The sequence below is a fragment of the Engystomops pustulosus genome, chromosome 8, assembly GCF_040894005.1.
Source record: "Engystomops pustulosus chromosome 8, aEngPut4.maternal, whole genome shotgun sequence".
NCBI classification, from domain to species: domain Eukaryota; kingdom Metazoa; phylum Chordata; class Amphibia; order Anura; family Leptodactylidae; genus Engystomops; species Engystomops pustulosus.
In genome coordinates this window covers 96,461,844-96,487,019 of record NC_092418.1, presented here as the reverse complement: position 1 = coordinate 96,487,019, position 25,176 = coordinate 96,461,844, and the positions used below count along the sequence as shown (strand labels likewise).

The following is a 25,176-nucleotide window of genomic DNA, read 5'->3' as shown; positions in this document are numbered from 1 at the left end:
AATTCATTTGTGATGTGATGCAGTGATAAAGGCTCATTCCTACATTAATCATATTTGTCCGATATGGAGAAGAAGGGTGTGGACTTCCTTCTGTTCTGTAGTGAACATGAATGGTAGGACATAATCATTCATTATAAAAGTGGCAGATGGCCGTACTATATTCATCGCTATAGGGAGAAGGTAAAGAAGAAAAATACTTTGTGTAAGATATTAGAAAGGAGGCAGAATACTAAATATTTTGCCAAACAAAAAACATGGAAAAATTCCAGAAAAGGTTAATAACAAAGAGATAACGAAATGGAAGAGATGAAGAGCATCAGATAAGGGCTGAAATATACAGAAAATATACTCTGGAAATGGGGATAATGTAGCCGTTCATTGGAACAATGATAAATACAAGGATTTGCTATTTTTAGGACCATGCATTACTAAGGAATGCTGGGAGCCATATGTGGACAAAGAATGACTTTTACATGACGGTAATCTCTGCAGCCATTTCTCTCAGCCATTATCCTGCCAGAGTGCCTCCTGGCACAATCACTGTCTTCCAGACGTGGAAAGTCTGCATGTCTTGGCATTTACCCGGGCAAATTTGTAGTATCGGAAAAATACACATTTCAGTTATTACTGCTGAAAAAGTCCTGCCAACAGTCTCTAGAATAACCCATGGATTATGTCAAAATCTTCACTGCTTAGTACTCAACATGGAGGGCCGAGTCACCATAGACAGGCGGCATCCTCTGTGCCTTGTGGCAGTTCTACCTTTGTTATAGACAGGTCATACACTCTACACTTGGAAAAGAGGTGGTTCTACCTTCACCATAGACAGGGGGCATCTTCTACACCAAGAGGATAAGTAGTTCTACCCTCACCATATACAGGGGGTATCCTCTACACCTAGAGGAGAAGTAGTTCTACCATCACCATAAACAAGGGGCATCCTCTACACCTAGAGGAGAGGTGATTCTACCATCACCATAGACAGGAGGAATCCCCTACACCTAGAGGAGAGGCGGCTCTACCACCACCATAGACAGGGGGTATCCTCTACACCTAGATGAGAGGAGAGGAGGTTCTACCATCACCATAGACAGGGGGCATCCTCTACACCTAGAGGAGAGGAGGTTCTACCATCACCATAGACAGGGGGCATCCTCTACACCTAAAGGAGAGGCGGTTCTACCATCACCATAGACAGGGGGCCTCCTCTACACCTAGAGGAGAGATGGTTCCACCTCACCATAGACAGGGGGCATCCTCTACACCTAGAAGAGAGGCAGGTCTATCATCATTATAGACAGGGGCATCCTCTACACCTAGAGAAGAGGAGGTTTTACCATCACCATAGACAGGGGGCATCCTCTACACCTAGAGAAGAGGAGGATCTACTATCATCATAGACAGGGGGCATCATCTACACCTAGAGGAGAGGAGGATCTACCACTACCATAGACAGGGGGCATCCTCTACACCTAGAGAAGAGGAGGATCTACTATCATCATAGACAGGGGGCATCCTCTACACCTAGAGGAGAGGAGGTTCTACCATTACCATAGACAGGGGGCATCCTCTACACCTAGAGGAGAGGCAGTTCTACCATCACCATAGACAGGGGGCATCTTCTACACCTAGAAAAGAGGTGGTTCTCTCATCACCATACGAAGGGGACATCGTCTACACCTAGAGGAGAGGTGGTTCTACCATCTTTATAGACAGGGGGCATCTTCTACACCTAGAGAAGAAGTGGTTCCCTTCATCACCATACAAAGAGGACATCCTCTACACCTAGAGGAGAGGAGGTTCTACCATCACCATAGACAGGTGGCATCTTCTACACCTAGAGGAGAGGTGGTTCTACCATCACCATAGACAGTTGGCATCTTCTACACCTAAAGGAGAGGCATTTCTAACATCATCATAGACAGGGGGCATCCTCTACACCTAGAGGAGAGATGGTTCTACCATCATTATAGACAGGGGGCATCCTCTACTTCTAGAGGAGAGGAGGTTCTACCATCATCATAGACATGGGGCATCCTCTACACCTAGAGGAGAGGAGGTTCTACCATCACCATAGACAGGGGACATCCTCTACACCTAGAGGAGAGGAGGTTCTTCCATCATCATAAACAGAGGTCATCCTCTACACCTAGAGGAGAGGAGGTTCTACCATACCATAGACAGGTGGGAATCCTCTACACCTAGAGGAGAGGAGGTTCTACCATCACCATAGACAGGGGGCATCCTCTACATCTAGAGGAGAGGAGGTTCTACCATCACCATAGACAGAGGGCATCCTCTACATCTAGAGGAGAGGAGGTTCTACCATCACCATAGACAGGGGGCGTTCCCTACACCTAGAGGAGAGGAGGTTCTACCATCACCATAGACAGGGGGCATCCTCTACACCTAGAGGAGAGGGGGTTCTACCATCACCATAGACAGGGGGAATTATCTACACCTAGAGGAGAGGTGGTTCTACCATCACCATAGACAGGGGGCATCCTCTACACCTAGAGGAGAGGCAGTTCTACCATTGCCATAGACAGGGGTATCTTCTAAACCTAGAAGGATAGGCAGTTCTATCATCACCAAAGACAGGGATTTTTTAATGCAAGAGCAGTGTGACGCTCTTCATACTTTGACTTAATTTGACATATTTTGTTCTGGATACATGTCACTCCATATGGGAATGGTGGTGAACAAGTAGGATACTACTCCATAAAATATAAGGAAAGATAAGTTGTCACTCTTGAATTCATATACAAAGTTCTTTTATTCTGATACAGTGATAGCAATCCACAGAAATAATGTGATGTTTCGGTCAAGAAGACCTTCTTCAGAAACAGAATTGGACAGGAAAGAAAATGAAAAGGCAATAAAGCTCTTAAGGAGGCTTGTAGCACAAAGGAATAGCGGATAATAGCGGCTGGAGGATGGCGCCTTTTCATTTTTGTATCCAGTGTAATCCTGTGTCTGAAAAAGGTCTGCTTGACCGAAACGTCACATTATTGAGTGCCAAGCTCTTCATACGTTGCACATCTTCAAGATGCCTGGACGCCTTTCTTGAGAGCAATAATATCAAAGTTATGGAAAAGAAATATTTTGCTAATTAGATCTTCATCCAGAAAGTTATTCTCACGTCCAGATTTGGGGTCGGGAAGGAATTTTTGAGGAACTTTGGGCTGATTGGCTTCAGGCTTGTTTTTTTTGCCTGGCTCCGGATCAACAAAGAAGGATTATAGGTTGGACTTGATGGCCTAACATCTATTTTCAACCTTTTCCACAATTAGTTGGATGCCATTAGTAGGCACTGCATTAAATCAGTAATTTATTAGTGGTTTTATAAGACAAGATATTGATAACATATTCTTAGGATACATGAAGGGCATAAATGTCAGATCAACTGATGGGGTCATCAGTCTCCCATCTTTGAGACTTAACAGTGGATATGGGCACTGGAATAGCACATAGTACAAAGCCAGAAGCTGACAGCTCTATACACTTTGTAGTGGTGATTTTAGGGTACTGCAGCTCAGCTATCATTCAAGTGATTGGAGCTGTTTTGTACACTTTGATTGCAACAGCTAAACTGTGGTGAGTACCAATGTGATACTTGTGACTTCTCCTAAAGGTTGGCCAAAAACATCTAGTTTTGGGCACACTCCCTACTCATTTTGGCTTTCATGAAATTATTATTTGGTCACTACTTATTTAGATTTTAATACAGTTCTGTTTCTGTGAAAAGGAAAGACTATGGCCAACAATTCAAGTAGGGGTCCTGGCCACTATTGTCGACCGTTTTTCTTAATTTACCTGGTGTTTTAGGGTTTTGGAAGGAATAACTGATAATTCATCACTGTTCTAAATCGGTGATAGGATTAATGTTAAGTTCAAATTGCCTACAGGGTTTCCAGTAATAAATCTTTAAAGAAATTTAGGCTATCGACCAGGGGCATAACTAGGAAAAACTGGGCCCCATAGCAGATTTCTGAATTGGGCCCCTTCCCCATTTAAAAAAAATATACATACTATACACTATATAAAACATATTAATATGCTTATATATACAGTAAATAGACATACAACATAAACATACATATAGTACACACACACCACATATACATACAGTACAGTATCATATACACTACACCCATGCAGCATGCACACATCATATATACACACATACAGCATAAATATACATAGAGTATTCACACATCACATATACATACAAACAGTATATACATACATTAATACATACAATACCATATATAGACATACAGCATACACATATATTATATAAACACCACATACACATACATATAGCATATACACACATACACACAATACCATATATAGATATACAGCATTCACACACACACACACACACATACATTATATACACACCACACACAACCAATACCCCAGATGCTGGGGCCCCCTCACACTATGGGCCCCATAGCAGCTGCTATGGCTGCTACTGCTGTAGTTATGCCCCTGCTTTCGACAGTGAGAAACAATCCAACTGTAAAAGCAGAGAATCTGCATATTTTTATAAAAGTATATAAAATAATAGGGACACTGTGTAAACCACAGACACAATAATGCCAAATAGTAGAATTCTCAGGTTTGACATGTAAGTAAAATATGTAATATTTTATAATATCCTAATTATTTTTGTATTTATACACTACAATACTAAAGATGCTTTAATTATATATTCCCATTTGTTTAACAGTAGCCAGAACAATATCTTTTATTAATCCACATTCATATGCAAAGCCGCGCTATGAAAATGTGAGCACGCAAACCAATTAAATCATGAATATATTATCTATGTTTATTCTCTACCAGCAAAAAAAAGAGCAGTGACTTCCATGGTGATCATATGATAATATGTCAATGAATATTTATTAGCCTGGACACAGTTGTCCAAGATGATGAGGATTAACCCCTTACTGCCAAAGCCACTTTTCACCTTCCTGACACTGTGTCCTGTGTGCCCTGTGTCACTATAAGTGGTTATAACTTTGGAACACATTAACATATCCAAGTGATTCTGAAATTGTTTTCTTGTGACACTTTATACTTCATGTTATTTAAAAAATTTTGGTGTCATAACAGCAGAAAAACTTGATAAATAATATTCAAATGTCTGCTTTATGTGGATATATGTTTTGTATGCAACCTCTCGTTTTTTTTTGTAGGATGTAATGGGGCTTTGAACTTTAGGTGCAAATTTTGACATTTTCAAAAAAAAAAAACACTAAATCATACTTTTGAGGGACCTGCTCAGATTTTACGTGACTTTGACGAGGGTCGTGGGTGTTAGAGGCGGGTGTCAGCTGTAATATACAGCTGACACCCACAGCTTTGGCCACCTGCTCCATTCAGCAGTCAGTTACCTGCAGAGGCTACTGGGGCGTGTACTAGCCTGGCCGGGTACTGGGAGCTAAGGTTACTCTATGCTCCAGTAGCCTCTGCAGGTAATTTACATATTACTAAAATAAAGTTTTTAACAAGTTATATTAGGTTCCAGGATTATTAAATTACAGATTAGGGCAGAGGCAGCAGTAGGAATCTACCATCAGCTCTACTTCTGATAGCAGATTCCTCATGGTAGGTTTCCTTTAAAGGTATTTCATAAGAAAGTACTTAGCACTCAAATGTGAAGCAATCTTCTTTAATTCAAGCAAACGATATTTACATTTGAGTTTCGTTATGCAATCCAGAATTAACGTTTCGATCAAATCACATGGCCTTCATCAGAAACAGGAAAATGAACCATTTAAATAGAATATTAATCATGTGTATTCCAACCATATAGCAAGTCATTTTACTCAGTGCATTAGAACATATGGAAGCCAATCTGTAAGGTGGAATCATATGGATCTAGAAGATCTACGAGATCAGATTATCCCATTTAAAGAGAAGGATCCCGGGTATTATCAGACAGAAAGTAAAAATTTAAAATAAGGTAATATTGGCTTAGAAATATTAGGAAAATAATAAAATTATAAAAAAACATTAAAAAAAATATTCGCCTCCAGATCAAAAACATCAGTGGTATAAGAAAACTTTTAAAAAAATCACGTTTGATTTTTTCAAAAAGTACGGTCGGTATTTGTGCATATCTTGACCTAGTCTATTCTGAGGAAAACATCACATTTTAAATACATGAATTCAATAAAGAATTAAGACTTTGGATGAAGATTTATCCTGCAGAAATCGTACAGTTATATTTGGACATGAAAATTAAATGAGAAGAATAAAGTAAGGAACTTTGAAAAACCTCAATGTTATGTGAAATCCAGACAAAAGATAGAAATTCGCAAATTAGTTTTCTGCAATTACAGGATATCTATAGTTTTGGCAGATGTGTCCACCGTTAACCCTAACATCTTGAGACGCTCTACCACGTGATGTCTTAGTGGCCTCTGGTGGTTGTGTTTGATTTGCATGTGGACATTGTAAATTGGGGACTTCACCTCTTTTTGAGTTAGAACAAAGAGCTACCAACAAACTGTAGATCCAGATCTGGACGATTCAAGCTGAGAATTTATACAATGGGGCAGATTTACTTACCTGGTCCTGTCGCGATCCAGCGGCACGTTCTCCGGCGAGGATTTGGGTCTTCCGGCGATTCACTAAGGTCATGCGCCCGATGTCCACTAGGTGTCGCTGCGCTGAAGTCCGTCGGAGTTTACTGGAGTTCACCATCCGTTGCTGGGTGCAGGTAAGCACATGTCAAGCGTGTCAAAAATTCCTTGGTTTTTCCAAATCCGTCGGGTTTTCCGGCGGCTACGCCCCCCAATTTCCGTTGTGTGCACGCCGGCGCTGATGCGCCACAATCCGATTGCGTGTGCCAAAAACCCGGGGCAATTCGGTGCAAATCTGAAAAATTTGGGAAACCCGATGAAAAAAAGCGATTCAGGCCCTTAGTAAATGAACCCCCATTGGCTTCCATGGATGGATTCTTGTGGCCATGGTCCTTCATGGCATCCAAGACTGGAAATCTTTTCACCTCTCACTGTCTTCAGAACCAATTTTAAAGAAAAACTAGAACATTTTAATAAATATTCTCCAAATTGTGGTAAACCCCCCCAAATTCTTCAGTCTTCTTACCTGCGTTACTTTTTCTGTAACATTGTGTGTCCGCTCCTTGACCTTGGGTGCAATAATGGCCTTTTCTGACGAAGGAGGTGATGCCGCTTTTTTTTCATTTTTTATTTCTGAAAAGTTCAACGTGAGCTGTGGAATTTTGTTGATTGTGCTGTATTTGTTCAGGTTGGAGTCAGATGTGGAACCCAAAAGACTGGATTTGATATGGTTAAAAGGGCCTAAAAGTAGTTAAAGAAACGCAAGTCATCCATGTGCAAATAAAGTAAGGCTTTCGTGAAACGCCAAAAGAGGTCACGAGGTCCAAAAAACATGTTCTTTTATGGGTTAAATGACAATTAGAAATGGACAACATACAGAAATTTTAGTTGTATATTAGTAATTTCAGTGAGTTTGTGGCTAATATATAACAGTTATGCGCTCAATAATAAATCTATTTTGATTATACTGCTGCTAAAAAGGACACTTATAAGGCCCCACCCCCGAGGTTCCATGAACCCACAAAATATTATTTTAGTTAAACATCTAATATGTAAACTAGGGATTTTAATTATGTCTGCTAGCTGAAGCCTTAATTTACAATTTTGCAACAGGGTCCATGATGTCTATATATGGCCCAAGTGTACAGCACCTTATAATAAGGCAGCACCCGATAGAACATACCACAGTTTCTTTTCTATCCTTTTCCAGATTAACATATTCCAAACTAAACCTTGTATGTCTCAGTATGGCCCCACCTATGCAGGCCATATTCCAGTTTTAAACAACAAGGAGGCCTCATTTGATCATTCTGACCTATGGCGGTCAGAGAGGAATGATACACCGGCAAACTCTTTCTGTGTTTTTTAAGTAGAGAACAGCAGAGCCCCGACAGGGTTGACTTTAACATGAAAATACCAAAGAACAACCGATTCTGGAGGCTGTTACAAGTCTATTTTCTAGGGGGTGGTATATGATGCATGTTCATAGGAGTCATATTTAACCAATAATAATATTTTATCATTCATAGAAATGTGGCCTTTTTTCTGAAATTTTTTAAAAAATTATATGTAGCTGGTTATTTTTTATATACCCTTTTTCCAATTTGCATTTCCATTTTTCGCTCCACAAATTCAAAAATACATAGAAATTATATTTTTCTATTTACAGGTCTTTTTAAGGGATTGCTTTCTGCATAACAAATTTTACTATATGAGTTAATATATGAGTTAATGGGAGAAGAGGGGTACTTCAAACGTTTAGGTTTTTATTTTTTTCCTATTATTTTTTACACTTTTAAAATATATTTGTTAGTGTATTTTTAGAACCCCTAGAGTACTTCAACCCTGTGTGGGGGGGGGGGGGGTCCAATATTAACAATGTTACCGGCACAACAGGTTGAATGACAGGCCATGGAGTCTCATAGAGACTCCCGGCTGTCATGTGAATGGATCCTCATCACCTGAGGACCTCATGAGCGACAGAAATACTAGAAATATGCAATTGGTGTATTATACAGCAAACACTACTATTAAGAGGACCTGTTATGTAATACAAAAGGAGGGATGATGCACATAATTTTTATGACGCTGTGCACCTGATCACTTTGGCGTTTTTTTAAGTCCTTCCACCTATTGTAAAGATATGATGTCTGAAAGTTTTTTATGTGTAGTATGCGGTTTAATTTTTGCATCCTCCTTGGTTAAAATAGCTTTTGTGATGTAGGAAAACATTGCCGATTATTTTAATTACCATTTTAATGTCCAGCAGTTTTTGTTTTTTTTGCTATCCTCCTCAGTTTAGCCTGTCCCTGAACTAGCTGTCTTCCCTGACTGTGCTGCTTATGTCTGTGATACCATAGGTTGTATGCAAGCTAGGCAGATTCTATATGATGGAGGGGATGGTCTGGAACTCCCTTCTCATTCTTGAGGGAGGGGGAGGTCATGTGATGCTTTCTGTGTGTAGCTAGCAGGAGAGATATGTCTGTAGAGATCCGTGAATGCGGAAGTCTCCTGTAAAAAAAGGTGAAGTTCCCTGTGCTATTTTAGTCCCTTCAACCCGAGTCTGTAACTCTACAGAACTCTTTCTGTCTCTCTCTGCATCTCAAGCTGTGTCACATATTCTTCTGCAGCAATCCTCTTCCCAGCCTCTGCTCTCCAGACACTATCATTACAGCAGGGAAGCTGTTAAACCTAAGTAGTCACAAAGTACTCACTAAACACTTCATGTAACTGTTTCAACACTGGTTTCTACTACTTAGTGCATGCTCCACCATGTGATGCAATCTTCCAGGCTAGCCACTATATAGTCCTCTATGTACACAGTAGGCATAGATCTGTAGATTTCTGCATTGGAATCTCACTTGGTTTGCTGCTACATTACTTCAAGAGAGAATAAAAAGCATCATGGGACATGAGGACATCTCATAATTGACTCAGCTTTGTGGCAATGGCATGAAGAAGTTAGACTCCACCCACAGCACTCCTTTAGACTCCACCCACAGCACTGCTTCAGGACAAGTACTTTTGAACAGAAAAAATTGGATAACTCTAGAAAGAAAAGGGCGAGCAGCACAATAAGGGCATAGTTCTGTTTGTTTTGAAAGGGGGAATCATGTGGGACAATTCAGTTTTTTTGGAATGGGTGGATAGAATTATAAAACAAATAAATGCCAAAGTAATGAGGGGCTGAGCGGCAATCACATGAGGAATGCCAGTCTGTACATGGTGACAATATCTTCAGATTTAAAAAAAAGATCACTGATCCACTCGGACTACAACTATAACTACATTACGGCTGCTCAACCTGGCATGTCAGTGACAAGATACAGTGCGCCCCATTTAATCCAACAAGTGTGTGTAAGATAGAACGTTCCTGAAGTATGAAAGATCGCTCGCTTTATTCCACTCGCATAGTGCAGACCCTGCAATTATCTAACATTACTTTCCCTCTGAGTAATTCTATGACTCACTAAAATTCCCAATTTGATCAGCCTTGAAGCTAGATGGAAACATTGAAGTGAAGGATACATTTCATTAGCCGGGAAACTAAAAACTTTGCGTAACAGAATATCGGAGCCATCGGAGCCTACAATAATGGGCATATTTAAGCACTGCAGTTGTATCGATCCTGGAGAAATGTGGATTTGTATAATTGATTGGGGCAGTTTATTCTCACTGTGTAAATGATATTACCGCCATGGATCGGATTTAATAATACATTTACAGCTTCAGTCCAAGGCCTTGGGTTACACGAAGCTGCTTTGCCTGGAAAATCAGAGTCTTATCTAAGAAGCTCATATATCGCTAGCATGAACGTGAAGCTTCGGAAGGCTCCATTGTTGATAAAGATGATGACTAAGGGATAGTTTAACAATGAACAATATTATCAGATGTGAAGATATTATATATAGAATGATGTAAGAGCACTGCAACAGGTACAAAATGAAATCTAGAATAAAATATTATTTTAAAGCAAAACTGTCACCAGGAATGTTGTTTTTAGCTGGTGACAGGCTCCAATAGCCTATGTTATGCTGATTTTTAAAAATGCTTTTGTCAGCATGCTGAATACTGACACTACTTTATAAAACTTTTTTTTCACAATACCTGGCTCCCTGCAAGCAGTGTGTGGTGAGTCCCAGGGGTGGGAAGTGGCAACTGCAGCCTGTGTCTCAATCTCCTCATCCATTCTTTCTCTCCTTCACACCATCACAACACACTGCTCGCAGGGATGTGAAATAAAGTTTTTTATAGTAGTGGCAGCATTCAGAATGCTGACAAAGGCATAACACAGGCTATTGGAACCTGTCATGAGCTAAAAATGACTTGGTGTACTGACCTATGTAAGGTGTAATTTTTTGCAGTATGTGCTAGTGTTTTAAGTTCTATCAATTTGGGACCTATATGACTTTGCTAATTTTGTATTCAAATATTCATGTATGAAAAAATGGCAAAAAAGTGGCAATTCGGACATTTGCCCTTTATTTTCTGTTACAATTTTTATCGTCGAGAATAATCTTTTTAATATTTTAATAGAATGTGCATTTTAGGACGTGGTGATACCTAATATGTTTATGATTTTTACTGTTTATTTTAATATGTGTTCTAGGGAAATTTTAAAATTTTCTTATATATATATATATATATATATATATTTTTTTTTTTTTCTATTATTTCAGACCCTCTAGGGTACTTTAACCCAGCAGGGTCTGATTGCTCATACTATAAACTGCAATACTACTCTTTTGCTGTATATAGCAATTTTATTGATGATCTCTAATATTGGATATTGGAGATCATTACACATGGCAGGCCTACAAGTCTCTATGTGACTCTTGGCTGCCATGGCAACTGATCACCACTCACCAATGACATCACAGGGAGGACGAGGGGCTGCGATTGGCCATGGCCATCCAAGACCGTGGGGCCCATCCGCAGCTATGTTAGGTTAACTACCGCGAACGGTGGCAGTAACAGGTGGGTGTCAGCTGCATTATACAGCTTACACCCACTTTGTATGGAGAGAGCACAGTCCGTGAGCTCTCTATACACCCCCTGCAGCACCAGGATGTAAAAATTTTTTGGGGAGCAGAAAATTAATATGTAAAAATGTAATACTAATATCACAACAATGCTAAATATTAGCAACAATAACAGTGCAGAAAAGTGAAGAAAATCAAATACAATATGAATTATATACGGAAAATACACACTGTAAGTGATAAGTACTCTGGGGGGAGAAACACGTAAGGCATAGTTAAATGTAACACTCAATAGTACAACAGGGGATTGTGCGTATCGTGTGGGTAAAGAGCACGTCTCATATCATTAAACATTCACGTAGAAGATTAGTAACTCCATGAGAACAATAAACACATACTCACAATGGTTAGTAAGCGTAGCATGTGCTGCAGCATAATAATCATACACAGCATGCAAGCAGGAAATTTCACACTCAAACACCGCACTGAATCGTTTGCCGCAGGCATTAATTGACAACAATCCCCGAAAAAAAAGACCCCGAACTGCATTAACTTCTATGTATATTGTAGCGGCTGCTTTGTTTATAAATAGAGGTGAGCGAGTATACTCGTCCGAGTATACTGCTAGGTCGAGTATTAGCATACTCGGACCGGCTCGTTACTCGGACGAGTATCTCGCCGGCTCGAGATCGAGCAGTAAATTAATAAAATAAATTGAATAAAAGTATTTTTATTGTAAAAAAAAATATTACACATGTTTCCATATGTTTTACTTGTAAGAACACATTGAAATAACACTATTCTTCACTTTCCAGGTGTTCGCGCGTGTCTCCTGCTAATTTAGGAGATGTTCGGAACATCTGGAATGTGAAGAATATTGTTCTTTCAATGTGTTCTGCACTTAAATGGTCCTGTGTTCACTGTTTTTAATGTTTTAATTCTATTCTTCACTTTGCAGCAGTGCGCGCGTATCTCCGAACCTATCGGGAGACACGCGCGCACACCTGCAATGTGAAGAAAAGAATTAAAACATTAAAAACAGTGAAAACACGAACATTTAAGTGCAGAACACATTGAAAGAACACTATTCTTCACATTCCAGATGTTCGTGCACATCTCCTAACTTAGCGGGAGACACGCGTGAACACCTGCAAAGTGAAGAATAGTGTTATTTCAATGTGTTCTTACAAGTAAAACATCTGCAAACATCTGGAATTTTTTTTTTTGCACTGTTCTTTTACTGTTCAGTTTTATTAAAAAAATGCTCGGGTCTCCCATTGACTTCAATGGGGCTCGTTATTCGAGACGAGCACTCGCGCATCGGGAAAAGTTCGTCTCGAATAACGAGCACCCGAGCATTTTAGTGCTCGCTCATCTCTATTTATAAACTCAGACGCTAGAGATTAAGTCTGAACCCACTGGGATCTATAGTTCCTAGAAAGCAGAATTTGGTTTAGGAGAAGTAAACTGTAGGTGTTTTGATTTCATGGTGGCTCAGTGGTTAGTAGTACAGCCTTGCAGCACTGGGGACCTGGGTTCAAGTCCCAGGGTCAACATCTGCAAAGAGTTTGTATGTTCTCTCTGTGTTTGCGTGGGTTTCCTCCGGGTCCTCCAGTTGATTCCCACACTCCAAAACATACTGGTAGGTTGATTAGATTGTGAGCCCCATTGGGGACAGGGACTGATTTGGTAAATTCTGTGCAGCGCTGCGTAATCTGTGTGCGCTATATAAATAAAGGAATTATATTTATATATTTATTATTGTGGCTTTCAATCTAGTATTAACCCTGCTCCCTGCTTCCATAGTATCTATACACAGGGTGGGATTTGGTACTTCTAGGACCCCATACAAAGTTACTGTATATCTGAGTGATGGAGAACCATTCAGAGACTGACTACAAACTAGACCAATACCTACTTATTTTTTTATTTAGTGTCAACATGGAAACATGGAAACTCTGTCACAGCTTTCTATTATTTCGGTGTCTAGAGGACATCAATACAGTAGAAAGCAGAAGGAAAATTCTGGATTATCATTTTAGCTTTCCACCAGGGTCACCCTCACAGCTAGAATAAGCTCCAATGATAGTTAAACTCTGACTTTCCCTCCCCCATTGGAGAATCTATTTCACATCCTGTAGAAGCTTGTTACACTTTTTCCCTTCCCCCTGCTCCATCAGTGCTCCCCTACTCCTTCTGCCTGATTTAGTCTCACACAGTGGGCGGGGGAAGTGCTCTTGCACAGTGTAACAGCCTGTGATGTCGCAGCATGGAGGGGCTCTGGTAACACCCCCAGAAGCCCTTCTGGCTCACGGTGTCTGGATCTATGAGTAAGTGCCCCTGGTTTATCATGTTTGGTTTTGATGGAGGATTTCATTTAATGGTGGCCAAACCCAACACCTTTTATGGGAATGATTAATAAGCCATCATTAGGACATGTAGGGCCTATTTATCAGGGCTTGTATGCCTGAAATCTCTGAAATATGTGCAATGACCAGAAATTGCACCTATTTTCCCTATTATGACAAGTGGGTGTGGAGTAGTGTTAAGGGGGTGCGGTCAACAGCAGAGTGGTTTGGCCCGGGGTCTTCCTGCCCCCATGCCTCTGCACTGCCTACAACTTGCAAGCACTTAGGCATAGACTAGGGTGCAATGCTTCAACAGGTCAGACCTGTGCCCTGCCTGACGGAGACTTCTGATAGGTCCAGCAACTAACAGTGGGCGGGGGCACATCATACACTGGCACAATTAGGTGCACCTGAGCCCAAACTATCCAAAGTGGCCAGTTTCAATACACCCTGTATTTCAAAGTAGAGCAAAAGTTCAATTGGTTGCACCCCAACCAAGGTAGAGGGGTGAATTGATGCCCTCACCCTCAGGAACTCAATGTTTCCTTAAAGTTTAGGGATCCCTCGGATGTCCTCTCTATGTACAACAATGCTGCAGGGCAAACTATTTCAGTGGGCACGGTACTTCATAAGGCATGCAAGAATATCTAAACTTGACAAAAATAAACCATACCCCCTGCCATCCAGGAATGTGAAACTAGTTTTAAGGAGACAAAAGAGGAGTGAATGAAGAAAATATGCAATTTTTTTTTTTGCTTCTTTCAAATTTACCTCTTTGCTACCAGAGGAGGGAAATATTGCAATAAATAACGATGTCTGGCAGCAAAGGAGTTAACTAGATCTCATTACTGTACCTCCAACCCTGTAAAATTAAAAAAATAAATACATCAGCGTTTAGGAGCTCATGTTCCATTTTCTACGGATATTTCTGCGTATTTTACGCTGCCATCGAAAGACGGAATGTCACAGGTTCAATAATGCGCCAAGTCATTATCAGGCCAGCAGAGGGCGCTGTATCTCATAGAACATGCAACAGGCAGATTATAACATGCCGGGCAAGGTGGCACTCTAAAGCATCAAAGAAAACATTTGTGAATCACACGTTACCTTTGATATCGCGACCATTGTCTGATATTCAGCGGGACAAGAGGGAATACAAAAGAGAATCATTCTAAATGGTTTGGACTCGAAAAAATTAAAAAAAAAAGACAAAAAATGACAAAGAAATATAATGGTTGTTGGTTAAAGGGAAGGAAAATCAAACAATGAAAAAGGCACATAAATGTTTCCTTTGATCTTGTTTTATCACATATTGCAATAAAAACTGATACATGTACAAAAATATGTTTTCTGTGTGACTCCTATGTCTGGCTGTAAGATAACTGGCTGCAGCAGGAGCCTTTCCTTTCTCTCCTGTCTGTAGCAGGGTTATGTCACATGATGTCACAGTCCTCTAAAGGAAATCAAACATCAAAATTCATCCTGATAAACCAGGGACATTACTCATAGATACAGGCACCGTGACTGTGGTAATCTTCTTATATTTATTATCAATGGCCTCCTTCCTTCTAATATCAACTTTTGAAATTATGCTAATGCACCAGAAGTGCTGTCAGAGCATTATCAGAGCTCCTCCATGCTGCAGCTTCACAGGCTGTTACACTGTGCAGTTGTACTTTCCTCTCCAATTGTGTCAGATTACAGAAGGTAGAGTGAGGGGGAAAGTGCTGAGGGAACAGGGGGTAGGGGAAGACAGTGTAACAGCCTGTGAAACAAGAGGATAAAGGGGCTGTGGTAACACCCACAGCGGCTTTTTTGCTCATTAGCATACTTATAAAAGTAGATTTTAGAAGGAATGAGGTCATGGATAACAGATATAAGAAGATTACTATGGTCACGGTGCCCGGATCTATGAGTAAGTGTCCCTGGTTTATCCTGATGGATTTTGATGGTAGATTTCCTCTAAGTTACATATTTCAAACTGTTCCATGTTCCAATGATTTTTAAGAACATGCAAAAAATCAGACAAACAATAGATTGCTCCTCTATAAGGAATCTCTCGGCAGAGTGACTTCTTCCTTTTTTAACAATCCATTACAGCTTTTAATCAGAGCAGATGGGAGGGGCTGTGGGGCAACTCAGTGCCAAGAGCTTAGAGCAGAGAAGTGTGAGGACACACCTTGAAGAGCACAGAAGTGTGAGGACACACCTTATGTACTGGTAACATACACAATGGTATGATTAACCTGTTTCTCAGGTCATGTCCCCAGCATTGTGTAGGTATGCATTTTCAAAACTGCTGATAGATTCCCTTTAGAGGTTTTTTTGGGGCCCCTTCCCCCAGCAGGCACCAGTTATATCTGTTAGAAGGGCTAAAGAGCAAATCACTGGCCTCAGTAGGCACAAGAACTTGAATAATAATCACTGAAGTGCTGTGAGTGCTGAGGCCAGTCTGCAGCAGTCACTAGATTCTCAGCACTGGCTGCAGCAGTCAATGGATTCTCAGCACTGGCTGCAGCAGTCAATGGATTTTGAGCACCGGCTGCAGCAGTCACTAGATTCTCAGCACCGCTGCAGCAGTCACTAGATTCTCAGCCCAGGCTGCAGCAGTCACTAGATTCTCAGCCCAGGCTGCAGCAGTCACTAGACTCTCAGCACTGGCTGCAGAAGTCACTAGATTCTCAGTACTGGCTGCAGCAGTCACTAGATTATCAGCACTGGCTGCAGAAGTCACTAGACTCTCAGCACTGGCTGCAGCAGTCACTAGATTCTCAGTACTGGCTGTAGCAGTCACTATAATCTCAGCACTGGCTGCAGAAGTCACTAGACTCTCAGCACTGGCTGCAGAAGTCACTTGACTCTCAGCACCGGCTGCAGCAGTCACTGGATTCTCAGCGCTGGCTGCAGCAGTCACTTGACTCTCAGCACCGGCTGCAGCAGTCACTGGATTCTCAGCGCTGGCTGCAGCAGTCACTAGATTCTCAGCACTGGCTGCAGCAGTCACAAGATTCTCAGCACTGGCTGCAGCAGTCACTGGTTTCTCAGCACTGGCTGCAGCAGTCACTAGACTCTCAGCACTGGCTGCAGCAGTCACTAGACTCTCAGCACTGGCTGCAGCAGTCACTGGTTTCTCAGCACCGGCAGCAGCAGTCACTAGACTCTCAGCACTGGCTGCAGCAGTCACTGGTTTCTCAGCACTGGCTGCAGCAGTCACTAGACTCTCAGCACTGGCTGCAGCAGTCACTAGACTCTCAGCACTGGCTGCAGCAGTCACTGGTTTCTCAGCACTGGCTGCAGCAGTCACTAGACTCTCAGCACTGGCTGCAGCAGTCACTAGATTCTCAGCACTGGCTGCAGCAGTCACTAGATTCTCAGCACTGGCTGCAGCAGTCACTGGTTTCTCAGCACTGGCTGCAGCAGTCACTAGACTCTCAGCACTGGCTGCAGCAGTCACTAGACTCTCAGCACTGGCTGCAGCAGTCACTAGACTCTCAGCACTGGCTGCAGCAGTCACTTCAAAAAACTTTGCAAATATTTGTATGTTTCACAAATAGGACTTATAAACTATGTTTTACAACCCATTTAGCTGCTGCTTAAATGCAGTAAAGGGATAACAGGAACACACCTTAAACTCAGATTTCTGATATCCTCATAAATAAAATAAAAAGAAATCTAATAACAAAATACTCCATGCCCGCAGCCACCACTAGGGGGAGCTAAAGATTCTATTGCATACCGTTCTATAATAGTATTAAAGGGGTTATCTGGGTTTAAATTTTTTTTTTATGTCCGGGCTGGGGAGGGCTAGTTAAACATAATAAACATGTACTTACCTCCTCCGGTGCTGCCGATGTCCCGCGCCGCGGCCCGTCTTCTCTGTGCGCCGGTTTCATTACACCGGCGCACAGGGAGCTTCCGGCCGGCCGGAAGCTCCCATGCGCACCATCTCTCAGCGCTTACAACGCTAAGAGATAGGGACGCATGGGAGGAGCCGTCCACATCGTGGACCGGAAGCTCCCTGTGCGCAGCTTCCGTGCCCCTGTAAACAAACAGGGGCACGGATCGAAGGGACCGCGGCGCGGGACATCGGCGGCGCCGGAGGGGGTAAGTCCATGTTTATTATGTTTAACTATCCCTCCCCAGCCCGGACATAAAAAAAAATTTAAACCCGGATAACCCCTTTAAGTGTGAATTTAGTCAGCAGTATGCTCCAAAAAAATCCCTCTAACACTGGCTGAATTTTACTTTTCAACCTTAAATTTTAGCAGGGGATTTGGAGCTTTGCATTAGTATAACAAAGCAGATGAAGATATATTCAGAAATGATTCTAAAAAGATTTCTGAGCCCAAAAATTGCATAGTAACTATGACTGCGCCTGTGCTGCACATAGTATTGACCCTTTTCTACTGCCTTACTATCAGAACACCCAAGGGAAACAATGTAAAGTGTATAGACACACAAAAGTTTCATTTTTAAGGTCACTATCTATTATTGCGTCTGCTCACTTCCTCTCGAAGGGAACAAAATGCACAACTGTGCAAGACACCTGGGAGAGAGATGTTCTGGAAAGACGCCCTGACTAGCACAGAGCTCAGATCAGGCGATCGATACAGAGATCTCTTTCACATAGCAATGTCTCCAGCTATCTCCAGAACGCTGCCTTGCCATAGCCAGACTCATTTCTAGATTAACTCTTTCCATTCTCAAGCAATAAAATAGCAAAATTGAAGCCATAATATCTAATATATTTTATGTGGCTACCACTAGGAGGCAGTAGTCTGTAAAACCTTTTTTTAAAGGGATTGTTTACTCTCAGCAAATCATTGATCTTGTGTGTGTAATAAAAAGTTATACGATTTTACAACACACTTTCTGTATCAATTCCTCGTGTTTTTCTAGATCTCTGCTTGCTGTCATTCTATAGAAAGCTTCTATGTTTACTTCCTGTGGATAAAAAATGGTTCTAGGTCATGCAATGTCACACAGTTGCAGGGTTTACTATATCCCTGGTCATGTGATGTCATACAGGTGCACGGCTCATTATATCCATGGTCATGTGATGACACACAGGTGCACAGGTCGTTATATACTGTATTCCTGGTCATGTGATGTCACACAGGTGCACTGCTAGTTATATCCGCTGTCATGTGATGTCACACAAGTGCACGGGTCATTATATATACCTGGTCATGTGATGTCACACAAGTGCACGGCTAGTTATATTCCTGGTTATGTGATGTCAAATGGGTGCATGGCTCAGTGTACCAGACAGCTCTGATTACACCCTGTGATATAACGAGCCATGCATCTGTGTGACATCACATGACCAGGAATACAGTATATAATGACCTGTGCACCTGTGTGTCATCACATGACAAGGGATATATAACGAGCTGTGCATCTGTGTGACATCACATGACCAGGAACCGTTTTTTATCCACAGGAAGTAAACACTGAAGCTTCCTATAGAATGTCAGCAAGTTGAGATCTAGAAAACAATGATGAATTCATACAGAAAGTATATTGGAAACTTTTCATTCCAAAAAAATTACAATAATTGGCTGGAGGTAGACAAATACATTTAAAGGGAACCCGTCACCATTATTTTCACAAATACAGGTAGTGGCAGGTTCCTATAGAGCTCTAGTAACTATCTGACACCCTGCTTTTAGCTAAAAATTGTTCCCCTCAGATCCCCATAAAATCAGAGTTATAATCTTGCCTGGTATCTATGCAGCTTTGGAGCGAGTCCACGGGGGGCGTGGCCTAATGTCATGTGACCAGGGTGACATCATCAAAGGTCCTTGAGCTACTTAATATGAAAACTATACCCCATGCACATATCTGACCACATAAAATCACAGCAGCCTCCATGGACTTCTACTCCTCTCCATGCAGGCTGCTGTGATTTCATGACATATATGCTTAGTGTACAGTTCCTAATGCTACTAAAGCTATAGGACCTGCGATGATGTCACCCTGGTCACATGACATTATAGCAGCATACAGAGATAGGGATGGGGAGGAGCTGCTGGATTCAGCCTGAGGAGGCCACACCCACCTGGACTCCATGTAGCCATGCTTAGTTACCAGGTAAAACTATAAAGTTGAATATATGGGAATATCAGGGGCATAATTTTTAGCTACAAACAGGGTGTCAGATAGTTACTAGAGCTCTATAGGAACCTGTCACTACCTGTATTTGTGAAAATAGTGGTGATGGGTTCCCTTTAAGCAGAATAGGAAAATGTGTTCCCCTCCATTCTCCTAACTCTAGGGAATTACAAGAATAATTGAAAAATACAATCACCATAGACTTGGAGTTTTCCACTTTGATTATTTATGAAGAACCAACATATCTGCTATTTCTGCTTTGATTCAGCTCTTTCATACTCCAAAGTCTGAAAGGTTATGCTGTACTTGTTAAAGAGTTTTCCAGAAAAAAAATCTCAAGGGTTCCAAATTGCTCTGGTAGTCAGGTTTTTGCATCGGCTTTTTGGGAGGTTTCGGGGGTCATAGGATCCACTCCTGCCAATGAGTGGTCTACTTAGACCAAGGAACAGCACAGGAAGTGATGCCACCTGGAAAGAGGAAGTAATGCCCATGTTCCAAGATGGCCACTTCCTGGATAAAACAAGTCATGTAACCCCCAAAACGTTCAGCTCACTCCAGGCACAAAAAACTTTAGTGCAAGAGCAATGCAGAACACAAGCAAGGTCAGTATGTGTTCTTGTTTCTTATTCACCCCAACCCCTGGAGGTCGCTTGGGTGTCTAATGAGATCCTAAACCTAATTTTCCATATAAAACATGATATTTTTGCTATGTTGTAAAAAATGGAGGGTGTCATACCTTCACTTGCATGTCGGTCTCTAAAAACACTCTTGGGGTGAATGCTAAATCCTTCGATATCATGCACAGAAGAAGCCCGTCTCATGCTACAAAGGCTTTCTTTGGACCTTGAATGAGACAGGTGAGACCCTGCATGCATCACGTCCGGAAATAACTGGTCCCATTGTCGCTTGGGTGAAGAATGGTCCAGAGGTCCAGTTATATTAACCAGCGGTGAACACTTATTGGAATCGATCAGTGCTTTTGTGTCGTCTGCCTCCGATGGGCTGCAGCTCTCCTTTGTGGGGGATTTAAAGTGCTTCATAGCCATGGAGTCATCGCTGTGCTTAGAGGAGTCCACTATGACGGCATCGGGATCTTCCTGCGGTAGGGACTGTTTCCTGTAATTTAAAAGTCTCAGGGATGGTATCCGGAATCCAAATAATTTACCTGGAAGATATGGAATATTGAAAATTTAATCCGATATGAAGGGGACACATCGGAGCAGATTTATCAAACTTTTTAAGACATAATTCTACTAAAGTTTGAGCCAAAATATCTGTTTTTTTAATCTCTTGCACCACATTTATAAAGGATTTTAGACCATGTTGATATATTTTTAAGGATAATACAGAAGTGGGAAGTCTTGGAAAAGAGGTATGGCTTGGAGGGGAGGGGGCAAATTTTTCTAGTGTAAACTAGGCCAACTGGACCTTCTCATAATTCACCAGATTTATAATCCAGCATCAAAAAAATAAGATAAAGATAAATTTGACACAGCATCAGACTGTCAAGTCTAACTGTGCACCGCCTTAGGCTAAGTTCAGACAACCTTTCTATTATTGAATAGAGTAGCGTACACCTAGAACCTACCATCCATTCCCATAGCCAACAGTATACATATACTGCCTGGGTCAGGGGTGATCCACCAAGCCCATTGAGGTGTCACCACCTTTTGTTGCTCTCTAGAAGGGGTGGTAAGGCATGGTGCACCCCAATGGGAAATAAGTCCAGAGAGTCAGGGTCTGCAGTGGACAGTCGATTCTTTACTAAGGAAATTCAGGTACCAGAAAAAAAATACAAACAAAGCAAAGGGCCTGACTTCTCCAAACTTATCCCTGGCAGAATAAGGATTTCATGCTGAGGAAAGGCCAGGGCTAGCTATCCCTCTCTTTATCCTAAAGGTGGCACCGTGGAAAAAGGCTAGTAAACCAGGATCTAGGGTAGAGTATCCCCATTTTAGAATCTTCTTTTGGTCACTCACACAGTCTGGCAAAATATCCTCTTCTAAGCTCTGTTCTCTAACTGCAGGACACTATGGCCTATGGCTGTTTTCTTTATATACCTTCTAGGTTTGGATAAATTTCAGCACAAACCATGAAAAAAACATTCTCCAATAGATTAAAACTCACAAAGTCCCCATAATATTCTATGGCAGCAAGTTTCTAAAGAGGTAAACAAGTTTCCAGACAGAAGCTGTCAGTTTGACTTAAGTAATAGTAAACAAGTCTGTTTTTTTTCCTAAAAAAAAAAGCCAAAAAAGCTTTGGAAATGACTAGCTTCTTTTTTAGTTATACATATGCAGTCGGAATTTTTTCTCAGTGTTCATTAACCCTTTCTATAGCTTTAATAAATAATTTAAGAAGTGTTGTCTTCATATAGGGGAAATATTCAAATATCCAGACATATTCAAAATTTGACGCTCCTCTGCTCCAGGTCACTACATAGCCCAAACAGTGCCCAAACATGCCCAATGTGCACTGGGCATTACACTGACTATATACCGATTTCCATGATAAATGAAAAAACGTCTGTTCGGGCTAATTTGAATCTTTTGAAAAATTGGACGAAGATTCTATGAATCGATTCATGGATGATTAACTCATCTCTATTAATAGGTAGAACTCAATCCACCAGTAAATTGATGCTCATCCTCAAACAGCAATAGCGGTAAAGTGTAGAAAACCATGAGCCTATGTTGTCACATCACATACATGTATGTTGGGATGCATATAACAATCATTCCCTGAATTACATGTATTGTACGCGGTAATGCAGGAAGGGGTTAAGAATAGCTTATGGTATGTTGTGTGTTGTGTATGTGTACTAGCCCGTGTATTAATGTAATTGTTTGGTTCCGGTGTAGGCTCAGAGTCAATGCAGTGAGGGAATACATTAATCAATCATCTTCTATCTGCAGTAACACACTGGAATATGAAGGGGATTAGTCACGTCCCTCCCTGCATACAATTCACACAGGCAAAAGTATTCCCACTGAGAAACAAGTCTCTGATGTGACCCCATGAACAGTTATTTCATATAAGTAATATACAGAAAAAAGTATGCAAAAGGAATAATCCCTTTAAGAGAGGCCGGTAGTCACATGACTCCAGTAGCCTTCTGTGCCATCCACAGGCAAAGCTACAGGATCCGATTTCCACCCCAACTCTTCAAGCATTGGGTATTACAGTAATTGTTCCACATTGTAATCCTATAACTATAATCTCCAACACAATACTTAAAACGTAACTTGGCTTTAAGAGAAAGTAGAAAGCGAAGGGCGGGGGAGGCGTGACAACCTCATTTATTCTAATTAAGAGATTGTCACCGTTCATTTATGACAAATGACATTATAATTGCTGTGGGAATATTAGGAGTCTTGTGGATGCATCTGAAACGGTAAAGTTGTGCACAGGTAAATTATAGAGAAACACTAGACAAGGGCTCCATGTTTAGAGTATATTTCTGAAAGTGCTTCTGGTAATAGCCAAATGTAAGGTAAGGGGTATATACAGTATATATATATATATATATTTATTTTATTTTTACATTTCAAAAGTGCCAAGAAAGGGTAAAAAAATGGAATTCCTTGTCTGATAGTTTGGGGGTCTAACCACTTGCACATCCACCATTCTCAAGAACCTTATCCTCCTAAGTAATGATGAGCGGATTTGGCAAAGGTTCGGTGAGTGTAGCCTAAACTTGGAAAAAACATGTAGTTCGGACACCCGTTGTTAACGGAAGCAGTGAGCTGCCGAACGAGAACTTCTGACTGAAGTCAACCCTCAGTGTCTGGCACAGACCCGTTCGGGTATGCTCATCCCCACCTCCAATGAATGAAACATCCTTTCACTATACTTGGCATTTTGGGGGCTTCAATCAAACTCATGTTTGTGGGACCCCCTAATGTTAAACATATCCCCTTGGTGTGAGGCCATGTAACTCTGTCCTACTTTCCTCTCACTCTCTCTTCTTTCCTCTCCCGCTTCCATTGGACCCAAGTTGCACCCCAGGTTGCCCCCTACCTTGGGTTGCCTTGGATAACCGGCTGTTATTTTAATAACTGATCCAAGTGAATCTGTCTCACCACATCTGGGGCCCCATGAAGTTGATGTTATGTGTTATAGGCAAATCCCCTCATGACATTAACTGGGACAGCTGGATATAGGCAAGTGCGGTTCTGCCAGAAGCAGACAGTTCCATCCATGTTATAGCGGTGGAATCCAAGTATTGCATCTGTGCCTCCATTGAACTTAAGACTGTACGGCAGATACTCATTGTACCATGTAGCTGACCCTGCTGGTGGCCCTACACACAACTGGTCGGGAGGAATTTGGAGGCCACAAACCCACCGATGTCCTGATGATGTCAATATCAATCGGTCAGCAATATTGTAAGGATGTAATACACAATTAAAATTTTCATGGTTGTGTTAGAACCAGAAGTCATGATGCCAGTGTGAACAGAACCTAAATGGTGGTCTCTGAATAACAATAGCTAATGGAGCGTCCATATAATCAATAATAAAGTAGAACTCTAACCAGGGACAATCATACCCTGCAGGGTCCAATCTATAAAACCTGCAGCAGTCCCTGGAAATGACAGAAAGCTGTCCGCTAGGCGAAATTCTCTGCTAGCTCCCCATATGAAAGCTTCCCGAGACGCCTGTACAATACACAATACACCCAAAGGCATTACAGCCTAATGGAAAGACTCTCCGTAGGATCCTATTTTTTGCGATATCTCAGCAATTTTCAGTAGAATTGAAAATGAATCGAGAGCTTGTGTGCAGCCGAAATAGCTTGTTTGTAAAGCACCAAACTCATATGCTGGAACTTAGGAACAATACGAGTCCGTCTTCTCGCATGAATCGTAACCATGGCAACTCTAAAGTTATCTCACTAGAGACCTACCTGCGCCATCAAGAAAGAAGAAGAAATTACAGTGGAAAGTTTCAGACACTCTTTACTAGGTCATCCTGTGCAAGTGATGGGGAGCTGGGAACTTTGAGCATGACGATTCTGTTCTGTCTCTTTTGTCCCTCTAAGATAATGGCAGAGGTTATATATGATTGAATATATATATATATATATATATATATATATATATATATATATATATATATTGAGTTATATATG

At 41.3% G+C, this 25,176-nt stretch overlaps 1 protein-coding gene across 5 annotated transcripts in view; it reads right to left on the bottom strand.

Moving 5' to 3' along the window:
• Window positions 1-25,176, bottom strand: part of KCNH7 (potassium voltage-gated channel subfamily H member 7) — a 266,849-nt gene that overhangs the window by 84,618 nt on the left and 157,055 nt on the right. For 2 of the 5 annotated variants that reach the window (XM_072121861.1, XM_072121862.1), the window contains exons 4-7: window positions 20,780-21,208; window positions 15,037-15,057; window positions 14,603-14,626; window positions 7,126-7,340 (exon numbers count right to left, since the gene is read on the bottom strand). In XM_072121861.1, coding sequence (XP_071977962.1) covers window positions 7,126-7,340; window positions 14,603-14,626; window positions 15,037-15,057; window positions 20,780-21,208 — 689 coding nt within the window. The remainder of the gene's footprint in view (window positions 1-7,125; window positions 7,341-14,602; window positions 14,627-15,036; window positions 15,058-20,779; window positions 21,209-25,176) is intronic. The other 3 variants (XM_072121864.1, XM_072121863.1, XM_072121865.1) reach the window with 3 other exon arrangements.